General features: G+C 43.3%; 1 protein-coding gene across 2 annotated transcripts in view; it reads right to left on the reverse strand.

Moving 5' to 3' along the window:
* LOC100863831 (transcription factor hamlet) overlaps positions 1 to 12,992 on the reverse strand; it is a 62,711-nt gene that overhangs the window by 7,883 nt on the left and 41,836 nt on the right. For both annotated transcript variants that reach the window (XM_086909394.1, XM_086909393.1), the window contains exons 4-5: positions 4,052 to 4,183; positions 2,557 to 2,683 (exon numbers count right to left, since the gene is read on the reverse strand). In XM_086909394.1, the coding sequence (XP_086765520.1) occupies positions 2,557 to 2,683; positions 4,052 to 4,183 (259 nt within the window). The remainder of the gene's footprint in view (positions 1 to 2,556; positions 2,684 to 4,051; positions 4,184 to 12,992) is intronic.

Genomic DNA, 12,992 nt, shown 5'->3' on the forward strand with positions numbered 1-12,992 from the left:
AGGCGAAAAAAATGCGCCTGTCTCGGTGTCATAAAACCGACCTATAGCTCGTCATTCGGCCAAGAATCACGGGTAACTGTTATCGAGTTATAGACTGACGTTTTCCCTATTTTTTTTTTTTTTTTTTTTATTCATATTTGTTTATCATGAAATCGTTGGAAAGAACACTCTGTATCGATACAGGGTAAAAGGAAATCGAATCTTGCCAATCCTTATCTTTTCATGATGGATAAACGAAAAATAGCATTTTTAATTTTTGTTTGATCAAATCAATGTTAATCCGATTGGCTACAATTACCACGAGTAAAATCAAGTAGTATTTTAGAGGAAAATCACATTAAAGAAAATTGTATTGATTTTGCCAAAGGCACCGTCGCTGTACGTTTCTAACAATCGATTCAACCAGTTCGATAATTTCGTATAATTTCAAATCGTAAATTCTTCTCGTATTCGATTCTCGTATTGAAGAAAATCGTTTTTTCGCTGTGAATATAACGGAGGCTAGTTTCGTCCGCTTATCGAGAGACGATGAAAACAATGGAGCAGCAAATAAAACCGGTTATATGCCCCGAAAGCATCCCTGTATCGATGTATCGACCTTTTTTTTTTTTTTTTTTTAGTTCTGTAGAGAGGAAGCGTGTAAAAAAAAAAAAAGGAACTGTTTTCCGAGCGCATAAAGAAGATTTTGTCACCGTTTATTTAATGCGGTCCCATGCATACGCTCGCCCCGTGCGTTAAAGCGATTCCCTTTCGCCCCGTGAAAAAAAATGATCCGCTCAAGGGTGACGGAAGGAGGAGCGGAGATGATGTCCCTCGCAAGGGTTGCCGGCGTACGGGGTGTACGCCGTTTGTTTGACATCATTATTCTCGCTGCACGCACCAGATTGCCAGGGATTTCTCGTAAAAATGGCTCCCTCTATGGATTAACGGCGATACCGTTCCATACATTTTTCCCGTGTTTTATGGCCACCACTTTTTCTTCGGTTGTTATAATCTTTTGAGAGAAGGAGAAGGAAGAAAACACGTGTACTTTCGAATTATTAGACGCGTAAAATATATTTTCCACGCTTGGAAATACATATTTCTTCTTGTAACATTAGCATGCATATCGTGATAAAATTTTATCTTGCCAAGTTGAAACCATTTTTCCCGAACGGATCGAGTGAAATTCACCCTCCTCCGTAAACGATTAACAAGAGTTATGGAAAATATCGGGTGAAGATGTTGGAAATTTTAATTGGGCGGAGGGGAAGACCGATTTAATTAAGAACGTGGTCTTCTGTCTTCGGAGGAGACGTTTACGATTGGTGGGCGAAAATTACGAGTAAAAATCGTGGGCGGATTAACCGTAGACACCTAGCCGCCTTCAACTTTCATAATAATCCCGGTTTTAATTACCGCGACATCTGGGCGGGGGCCGCGTATAACCCCCATTTAATCTCAGCCAGTCATCCGAATCCTGACCATCGTGCACGAGTTACAACCAGATAATTGTCGAGCAGCCGGGCACCTAGAGGTGGGAACCCTCCTCGAAAATGTCTCGAATATATATATATATTTCATCGCGCTTCATCTAATGAAAATCGAAGATAAACGATTCGTCCGCTTGGCAACACACTCCTCCTCTCCCCACCGCTTCCAAACTTTCTCCTTCGGGAATCGCGAAGACGAATGTGAAACGAACGAACGAGGGAATCTGAATTGAAATTTAAAGCGACGTGTTAGAGGGGGAGGTGGAGGCGAGGTAACAAACAACAACGCACGCGGCACGAGTGCGTCTATCTCGAGATAATCAAATGCTTATTACCTTCGAAAAATACGGGGTTAAATACGCAACGGCCGACCAGGTGAATCACGCCAGAATCACGGGTGCATGACGAGCTGGACAGCTCGTGCAGTCAACGATTCACGATTTACCCTCTGCCCTCCCTCGCATCACAGCGGTAATTCCGCCTTTTTCGAAGACACCTGCCCCCCCTCCCCTGCGTACGCAAGTGGGCACGAGTCACGATGTGTATCGGCCCGAAAAGTCGTAAAGCCAGCTTGTGCACACCCACGATCGGGAATATTTTAACGGGCTTGATTATTTGTTCGATTACCCCGTGCTTCCGCCCCCGTCAGTTGGCGAACATTCGTTTCACGAAAATACACACATTTTTGGAATTAAAAATAGGGGTAGGAGAATGTAGAATCGCTCGATCTTTTCGACAAATTTTTGGGCGATTCAAGTCGACGGATCGTATAATTGAATTTTTAAATTTAGATTCTTTTCGATCAAGTGTTAAAAAAAAAAATAAGTCGAATAATCTTGAAAAGATTGAATGATCATTGGATCGATATAAACACTTCGGTTCACATTTTTCGCTATGAATCGACAACGATCGATCGTCGATACGATTTCCAACGATTGTATCAACACTCGGCCGAACTACGTTTTGTTCGCACAATCTTAAGTTCTTAGATTAACGGATGGTCGATCGAAGGGATGTTGGGTGAGAGAGGTACGTTAATAACTGGGATAATTGGTGAGAAGATCGCATCGTGTTTGATACTCACCGGTCTCTCGGTCGCTTCGGTCCTCGGTCGTATTCTCGCCGAGCATGTCCTGAAGCTGAAGAGGTTCTCGAACACCGAGAAGAAGCTCTTCACCCGCCGCAATGTCCCTCACCGCCTCGTACACCATCTGCGGACAATGACACCCTTGAATCCTCCGACCCCTTTTGTTACCTTTCATCGCGAATTATCTCGGCCTAGTTGGAATAATCTCGAGTGCCGCTCGAAGAAGAACTACGCATCGGTATCAAGATGACATTTTTATAATTAATATGGAATGGAGGGATGTTAATTGGCAAAGTGATATTTCGAATCGAATGGAAAAATTGAATCGTGATAATAATAATTTCGAGCCCGTCCAACCGTTAAATGTTAAATATCGCGCTTTTGAACGACACAAATTTTCCATCGAGTCCATAACAGTCGGAAGCAATGAAAGGATCTTTATGGTATCGTGAGGAGGCCCCCGAAAAGTCATTACAACGGCGATTCTGTAGGGTTCTGATAGAGGATCCCCCCCCATTCCCACACCGATTGCGAGCGGGGCGTATAGGAAGTCACCGAAACGACCCCGTAGGGTGACTTAATAACTAAACACCCTGTATACACGCAGCTTAGGGAGCGCCCACAACGCGGCCCAACACCATGTGCCGTGGTTCACATGGATGCAAAGTCCAAAGGATGGGATCAAACCCCGAATTGACACCGTGACCTCCATTGTCTTTTTCCCATTTATCGGATCGTTCTAAATATCGTTCACGATTTTTCCATAATTATGAATAATTATTCTTCCTTGAAACTCTATTATTTTTTTTTTTTTTTTTTTAAGTGACACCAAAGCGAATATATGAATGTATGATATTAAGCAAATAACATTTTTTAAAGAAGTAGTTCGATAAAAATTCGCGAATGAAAATCTTTTCTTTCGTTCAATATATATATATTGTGAATTATCGAGAAGATGAAATTGGCGGATAGGAAAGTTGCGTGCGAAAGAGCAACAAAGTTAAAATTTTGAAGCAGTGCATTTGGCAGTTACAAATCTAAACGTAAATCTACAAACTTGGCCGCGTTGGTTTCCGTTCCATCGTCGTCTCATTAGCGAGTCACGAGAAACGTGGCAGCGTTGGTGCACCTTTTTTTTTTTTTTTTCCCTTTCTTTTTTATTCTTCTTATATTCAGTTATTCACCAGCACACGTGGAATTAACTACGACTGTGCCTGACACCGTGTAATTATTCCTTCCTATTAACTGCAACTGTCGATCCAGTGTCCAGTTGCGCTCGAAACCGAATTCGTTAGCGGTCAATACCAAACGCGCCACGCGCCAAGTTACTATACCCCGACTTGTAAAACAATTATCGAAAGCTCGGAAATGGAAATCGGGAGAAATTCCCGATTCGAGTTTATGACAATAACCGCGTTAACGGATCGTGTTAGTTGACGAAAGTCGATGACAATTTTTTTTTTTTCTTTTTTTTTTCTTTTTCAAACATTACCTGTCCACCGATGAGCACGTGTCGCATGTTGACCGCGTGCGGACTGCTAGTGCTTCGAACGTACTTCAACCAATTGTTCGTCTCGTGGGATGCGTCCAACCAGCCCCTGACCCCGCTTCCAGCCGTACGAACCTGAAAAAAATTATTTTTCTTATCGCATACGATATGCATATACAACGTTCGTTCTTTCTTTTTTCTTTTTTTTTTTTTTTTTTTTTTTTCCTAACTTGATCCACCTTGCAGCTACAACGCGTTCGAGTGTCATTAAGAAACGATCCATTTCTATTCAGGGTGCAACGCGGGCCGGTGCACGTGCGGAAAACAGTTTTAGAACTTGGTAACCGCAATGTTTTGGATCCGGGGCGTTGCGTTTAACGGATATATATCGCCCTCTCATCACGTCTGTTGCGTCGCTCCAGCATCCATCTAGGGGTGTATTCCTCTCGCTCTCCCCACTTTTAGGGCGAGACAAGTGATTTTTTCAATTGTCTTGCCGGGCCACGATACGCACCGAGACGCTTGGCCGGCCAAGCGTCTCACCCTGATACGCCCCTGGACGGCCCGCCTTTCGATACCTTCCCCGGCCAATTCTCACCCTCCCGCTCTAAACACATTTCACACTTCCATCGGGGACCTCGTTGTCCATTGTACCTCGAGGAAATGCGTATGAAAATCTCACGTATCTCCGATTAATCTTTCCTTTCCTCGAAATAAACGACTAAAGGTTGATGAAAAGAAATAAAAAAAAAAAAAAAAAGAAAAGAAAAATTGTCGAAAATATTATTCTCGTTATTGAAAAAATCAAAAATTGATACGAAAAGTTGAATGATAGAATCGGTAAGATTTTTTTTTTAATTACATTTTATCAACGAGAAGTTTTTCCTTTCTGTAAAAATAGAAGAGGTTTTTTTTTCAACGTTCCCTTATCACAGATATCTGAGTGCGTTTCGCCACAGGGGTCCGTTGGTCGGTTTTTACCCTACCACCTGCCGGTAACGAGTACAACTAGGTGTACCCATAAAAATCAATGAATCTCGCAGGTGGATAAAGGTGGTCTACCTTGCAGGTAAGTAATGCACGATTACCAAGTAGTAGTAGCAGCTTTGGAGCGAGTGAGAGAAAGAGAGTTGCTTGCCAAGGAAAAATTTGTTCATCCGGATAATCTCGGGTAGGAGTAAACTCTAGAAACATGGGGATGAACTCGTAAGAAATGTTTATTCACGCCTTGACACTTTTGCTTTCTCCGATTACAGCTTCTGTCGTTCTGTCGCACTCGTATAAGCGGATTTTCATTATTTTCGAGTATTTTGCCACGTTTCCAATTCCGATTCTTCTGATAAATTATTACAAATTCGAGAAGAACGTGATCTAATGACGTAAAGTTTAAAATATAACGTACGTTCTCAAATAAAGGAAATATTTCTAAGATTTCGTAAAAGTGATTGACGATTTCTGAGAGAGAGAGAGAGAGAGAGAGAGAGAGAGAGATTGTTGCGCTAGATTTTCCACTTCTTGGTGTCTCGAACGATTACCAAAGACGAGTATCATTGATCGTCGCATCGGCTCAGGTAGAAACGGCCGACAAGTAATACCCTATAATGCCGGAATAAGAAGTGGGACAGTTTGGAATGAAAGGAAGAAAAGGAAAGCGAGATGGCGCGATTCCCCATAATGGCCAGTTTAGCCGCCGGACTAAGGAGAGTTTTTCGAAGATGGGCACGAACGAGCCGCCACAATAGGACTTCTGGCTGTGCAACGCGACAGATTAGGATCTCACGCGAGTGACACCTTTCACTACGATGCGCCAACTTTGCTACTTATTCGCGCAGCAAAGAGGAATTTCTGCGGGAGGAAAATGGAAACTTGTTAAAATTCCCACTTCGCCTTTAAGGGGATCTCTCGCTTAAATGCTTCCTTTTTCCTCTTTATTTTTTTTTTTTTCTTTTTTGTTGATTCAACGGAGCATCATTATATTTATCCAACGCATCATTTAATCCTATCTTCCTATACAATTTTATTTTTGAAAAATTTTACTTTTGAAAAAAAAAGAAAAGATAATTATTTTATGTGTACAAAAGAGAAACAAAGCTGTCCAAGATCTCTTGAAAAATAATTTATTCGAACCAAAAAAAAGAAAAAAATCATCGATCTCTCAATTTTCAAAAAGTCTGTCGGCACCGCACACACACACACGGCGAAGCTCGCAGCGGGAATTTCCACCATCTCTCTTTGTCGGCGGACGCGGACATGTGCTAACAATCCGTAGGACAGATTTGTCTAGCCTCGTGGATCTCGTTTATTCCCATAATCGTGGCGGGCAGAAAGCGTCGGCTCGGGCAACCAAGGGCTTCCTGAGAGCGGCTCTCTCTCTCTCTCTCTCTCTCTCTCTCTCTCTCTTCGCTCGCAACCGGAACGGGCATTAAGGATCGGGGAGCCTCTTTGAAATTAAAAGCGAAAAAAATAAGCGTCCGTTTTCACAAAGATTCGAAAGGATCCGAGAGAAGAAACACTCGACAAAATTTGGACGTCTGATTTCGACCGGGAGGGACGTTTGTTCCCCTTTCGAATCGAATCGAGGAGGAATTAATTACTCGAGGCCGCGCGCATTATCTTCCGCACAATAACAGAGGAACACCGGCAAAGGTTGGAAAGAGAGTCAAAGGAAAATACGAGTTAAATGGGAAAAGGCAGAGGAAGAGGAATGGTGGAGAGAAGAGAGGGAGAGACCGAGTCGACGGTCGACACGCGAATAAATTATAATTGCATGATTCCTTGAGCCTCTTTAACGGCACGCCGCGCGCGTCGCCGCGAAATTGCTAAAATTGGCAGAAATGCGCGACCATTTTAATTACATCCCCGGTGTTTCTGCTGATTTCTTTTTTTTTCTTTTTTTTTTCTCCTTGTTTTTTTCTCTCCTCTCTCTCTCTCTTTCTCTCCACGAACCTTCCTTCCTTCCTTCCTTCCTTCCATCTCCTCTCTGGAACACTGAGCGATATTCACAGTTCGACGGCTCGAGGGCTCGACGATGATAATTGAATCGTCGCGTCGGTTCACTTTCACGTGGGGAAAAGTGGTTGGAAAATATATATTCGATGGATACGCGTCGATTTCCTTTCTTCGTGTTAAAAAGAAAAAAAGAAGAAACGAATTATTACGCTAGTAATAACGAAAGAAGCGAACGAAATTCTTTCCAAATACAAAAAAAAAAAAAAATAGCTCGCACATCCATGTATTTCTTACTTCTTGGTTTAATTACAAAAGGAGACGACGAAAAATATAAATTTCGCACGCACCCGACCTACATGCCTACAAACCCATCCCCGTAAATTGAAACTTTCCTTCGAGTTGGTGCTCGTTTTAAAGTATCCGCGGCGAGAAAATCTTTCGGGATCTAATTTGTCCGCTCGAGCGGACAGGGAATCCGTGCCGAGTGAAAGAAAGGAACGAGAATTCGGAAGAAGAGGCGGACAAGACGCATCCGAAACCGTTGTGCGGGGCACACGGTTCCTCGGCATGGGGCCGAGGACACGGGTCGTCCTCGCACAAAACGCGCGATCTCTCCTCTTTTTCATCCTTTGTAACCTCACACCTCCAACAAAACCGAGCCGACGAGAGAGAGAGAGATCTTTCCACGTCGGCTGGATTTTACCGAAAATATCCGTACGAGAAAGGAGACTTGGCCAGACAGCGCGGCAGATCCTCCTTCTTCTCAATGGACCCTCATAATCGGCGAGGTTCCGCGTCGTTTTCCACGTTTCACGAGGATCAACCAGGATCACGAACGATCGTGATCTTCCAACTGTTGAATTCGACGTTTCTATCTATTCGTGATTTCGAGGGGACGCCATTCACGAATAGTGGAACGTGTCCATTCACAAATTAAGACATCGTGTGTCCGAGTCACCTGGATCGACCTCTTCGTGTCGATTCTTTTTTGAAATATTTTCCAAGATAGAAGAATCGTTTGAATCTTTGGACGAAATTAAATTTATTAATTTTCATCGTTCATCATTTTCTTGATGAACGTTACGAAATTAGAGTTTTTAAAGTGTGTTTTAAATTGTTCGATAGAGGTCACGTTACGAGTAATTTTTCGTATTAAAAAAAAAAAAGTGATTCGAATCAAATTATCGTCTCTCTTTCGAAACGAAAGTAGATTTTACTTGAAACATTTTTTTTTTTTTGACGGAATAACGAGAAGATTTGGAAGTAATTGTTACAAATGGAACACTTTGTATTTTTAATGGCTCGATGGTCCAATAATCGTGAAAGGAAAAATATATCGGTACGGACGTACATCGAATGTAAAAAATAAATGAAAAGCGTAATTTTTCCTCCCGTAATTTTAATGTAAAACTATAACAGCCGCAGAAAGGAAGAAAGAGAGAATGGGCGGAGGGAAAGAGAGGCCCGTTTCAACGTGGTAACGAGGGACGAAAGTTATGAATAAAGTGGATCGATAGCATATGATAGTACCGTGATGGCCGACGCAAAAATGCTTTTAGCCGACACAGCGTGTCCTCCACCTCCTGGAAAACCGACCTCGCAACTTTCCTGATTCGTCAACTTCGAGGCATCGCGATATTTTCAATTCAATCCCCTCTATAATTTTGTCAAAATTTTTCCATAACACTGCTCCTCGTTTAATGCTCCAAAAAAAAACCGATTTATAATAAATAATAAGCGATTAATAAACCCTCCTAAATAAGTTCCTCAAAACTCATTTCATAATGTATAATTTCGTCAAAATTTTTTCCACGATTCTTCATTCTTCGTTTATTTCCAACATAATTTTATCAGTATTTTTATAACGCAACTTTTAAATTCCTCCCAAACACACTTAATTTATTTTAAACAAATTTAACGGAAGATTAATCTTCTTGAATTCGCGAGAATTCGTTCTCTACAATACAATTTTGTCAAACCAATTGGTTTCATTTTCATAATACGATTAATTCCGTTGACAAAATTGCCAAACGTTGGTCGCTTATTAATTCCAGAGAATACCAACTATAATGTTTATACGGCGAACGATAAAAGATGGAATCCTCTCGAGTTGGACAGAGTCACGACCACGATCGCGTAGATCGAGATTCGTGAGCGACAGCGAGCCGTGATTATCGTCGTGTGACGCAACAATGGCATATCGAATTCCATTTTCGTCCCCCCGGTCGATCGACAACGGGGCTCGAAAGAGAGAAGAGCTCGTAAACATCGTGTGCCCCGCGCGCGCACACCGGCGAATTTCCCAGAGTTTCGAGAAATTCGTTGGGCGTCGCGCGGCGGGGAGGGAGCGAAACGGTCAATTATCATCCCCTAAATAACAGGAGTGTTTACGATTCCAGACGTCGTCGTATCCGCGCCCCACCCGAATTAGCCGTGGCGACATCTTTGCTTAATTTCCTCTTAGTTTAAACCTCACTCCCAAGGAGATCGTAGACGATTCACGCCTACTGCCGAAGCCTCCTGCCACCCTTAATTGGCCCGCGATTATTAATCTCTTTCCTCGTCCGTTTCGTGAGGAAATCTTCTCGAGATATTTTCGTGGAGAGAGAAAAAAAAATAAAATAAAATAAAATATTCCAGAGGGAAGGATCGGATGTTACATCGTCGAGCGAAATTAATCGCGAATGATAGAAATTTGCCGTGTTCTCGTCCGAATCTATTCGATCCTCGTCGAGGAATTATTTTATCGAGTTCGTCGTTGGAGGAAAACCAGCGTCACGATCAATAGAATTTCCAAATGAAATTCGAACGAGACCGATATCGAGCCGACAGACCACGTTTAATTACATTTTTGATAGGCAAACGCGCGAGCGATAAAGAGACGAAGCACACGAGTCACGAATCGTAAATCAGAGTTTGCAATTATACAAGCGGTGGGATATCGGTGATTAATCGCGCGGCTGTGTCCACTTACGTGCAAAGACAATCGAGTTTTCTGTTCAAACACGGGAAACGATAAAGAATACACGCGGGTGAGTAAGAGCCGAGAACGAACGAGAAGACATACTTTCAAGGTTGGCTTCCATTACGGTCTACGTCAATTCATACACGATTCAAAGAAGCACAAGACAGAGTTTTTTCCTTTTCTCCTCGATTAGATACATATTTCCCCCGTACTTGACCCACTTGACTCGTGCCGGCAAACTAATGCAAGTAATGACGAGGCAAACGGTGCCCTCCGACCCGTGTCTAACGCGCAGCAGATGCCACCCCCGAACACGGCCGAGGATCTCTTTCTCTCTCCTCCAGCTTCTAAGGGAAGCTACCCTCCGGGCTATCTAGCGGTATAAATTATATCCGAGTCGCGTCACTGCCAGCCCCTTATATGATCGATCATTAGAGAGGCTAGCCTGGCAGAAAATTTGCCAAAAATCTCGTTCTCCGCTCCTCACTCCTTTCCTCCGCGAAACATCTCCCACAAGACAATCGAGTTTCCACGTTTCCACCGGTTGGAACGACCATTGGAACACCCAGACATTAATTAACGACGCAATCTCGATTCGTTTCGCTCTCCTTTCCAAAATTTCCCTTTTCGGATCATTCGAGATTACTGCAATTTCACATTCAAAGGACAAATTCGAAACCACCGTTCCCAATCGTTTACAATCACCGTGACGGTTTCTCAAATTTGGGGAGGAACATCCAATTGTTGGAGAGAGAGAGAAAGAGCGTGCACGTAAAGTGCATCCCAATTAATGAATCCCTGGCGAAACGAGCGGGGACAATTAAGTTGACGCCGGAACCCACGTTGTTGCCCACGGCTGGGAACGGCTTCGTGATTAATGCAAGCCAATAGCGGAAGGCACACACGAAACGCCTCCAGGCCTCGGTGTATTTCTCTGTGTATATTGAACTTAGACTACCTTCCTGAACCGGACCAGATTAGTTCGGTCATTGTGGCGGGACCTGCGCGCTCGTATGCACAATCTGTCAACCGTGTGGCCGTGTACCAAATTCTGCCAATCTCGGCAGACTAAGTAGACTTACGTGCGAAATCGTTCCATGGATATTCACCCGGATCCGCTTGAATTTTCCACCGATTCCCCAATAATCCAGAGTATTAAAGCCTCATAACCTGAGGAAATATCGTTGCAATCGAGCGATCGTTTTCGTTCTCACGTTCTCAGCGAATATTTCGATTTTTCAACAAACTGGTGGAAAACGAGGATCGTCGATTGGACGCATCGATTGTAAGGAAATATCCGCATAACTTGTAATTTCAACACTCGAAATCGAATTAATCAGGGAGGAATTTACAACAAGCTTCCAATTCAGCTCCAGAGAAGGAGGAGAGGAAATGTCAATACGATTTTCGAGAATGACGATTCGACAATGATCGACGATTTTATTCCGATGCTCGCGACGATGCAATTTCAACATGGCAGCCGAAAATCATCGAAGCGATTAAACATTCGTGAGCGCGTATCGAAGCCATGAAATACGGTTTCTTTTTTTTTTTTTTTTTTTTTTTTTTTTTCCTAGGCTAGCGGAAAACAATGATTGCCATTGATTGCTTGTCGATTCAGGGTTGGGGATATTGAGTTTACGTTTTCAATGCGGCGAACGGGACGCGCGTCATCGATAAATATTGCAAATAACGTGGGTGGCTGCGTTTAATCGTATGCGTTCATTGTGCGATTGCTCATTTTTAATTGATACTGCTGGAAACTTGGTCCGGTTAAATGTAACAATCTGTACAATTTCAACAACCGAATTTTTAAATTACCGTAATTTTGAACGGTAAAATCCTCTTCTCGAAAAATTCATCTTTCTCGTCCTTCTCTAGCTCTCCCAAAAGTTCCACTTTTTCTTTCTTCCTTTCTTTCTCTCTTCCCAAAATTTTCTACTCCATCGAGTAATAATTCCAAACAGCAGAAGGAGTAGCGAGGAGAGATTTGGCAAACGTTATTCGGGCAAGGTAAGGTAAATCTGAGAAGGATCTACTCGTTCCTCCGTGTCACAGTTCCGCGTGGATCCGGGACAATTGTCGGCGGGGACATCAAAGGCGGCGATTGTTTCCCGTAAATTATAACCAGGAGGGCACTTGCTTGACTTCTCGTTATGAGTTAGCGAACAAGTTCAATTAAGTTCACGCCGGCGAAAACGAGGAACGGCTTCCTACACACGGCGGAGGCCCTATCCGGCGTCTGTAGCGCCATCAACCCCATGAAACTACAACCCCGAACGGGAGAGAAAGACATGCTGTACCGAGAAAGAGAGAGAGAACAAAGGGGAAGAGAGAGGTGAAACACGGCGACAATGAGAAACCAAGAAGGCGACCCGCTGTTAGTTATCAAATCGTAAAATTTTAATTCTCGTTCGTACGTGGACAACGTTTCAGATATTTGCGCTTGGCAATGAATTGTCTCGACGATTCGCGCAATTTCAGATCACGAGTCGTGAGTCAAGATGGAAATTTCGAACGACGAAAACTCTCGACGATGCGAAGAATCGAGAATGGGATTTTCTTTTTTTTCTTTTTCTTTTTTAGACGGTCTTTAAGGTTTGGTCGAGGGATCGTAGTAAATCGTAGCGGGTCGAAGGGTGGCAAGGAACTTCGACGAGGGAAAAACCAGGAGCGATAGCTCTCCTTTGAAGACGATGATTCCGACGACGCTGTCTCCGGGACAGCGGGGTCAGCTTGACGACCGGGCAACACGTGTCTGTTATGTCTATTATCGACAGATAGTGGGGTAACGAGCGGACGAGATTTATCACCCTCCGCGTTTCGCCACCCTAGAGAAACGAGACGCGGGGAGAGATGGGGTGGTTCGAGCGAGAGAAGAGGCCGGTTTACAGCTGGTTTGACAGAAAGAAAGGCCAGTTAAAGCCTTATATAGCAGTTGAATCTCGCGCGACGCGTGCTCGTTTCGGCAAAAGTACACACAGAGAAGGAAATTTATTGACTCGTTGTATACAACAACACGTGTAGAGA

This window comes from Apis florea, unplaced genomic scaffold, assembly GCF_048593485.1.
Source record: "Apis florea isolate Af1SG1 unplaced genomic scaffold, ASM4859348v1 contig_3158_pilon, whole genome shotgun sequence".
Classification (NCBI taxonomy): Eukaryota; Metazoa; Arthropoda; class Insecta; order Hymenoptera; family Apidae; genus Apis; species Apis florea.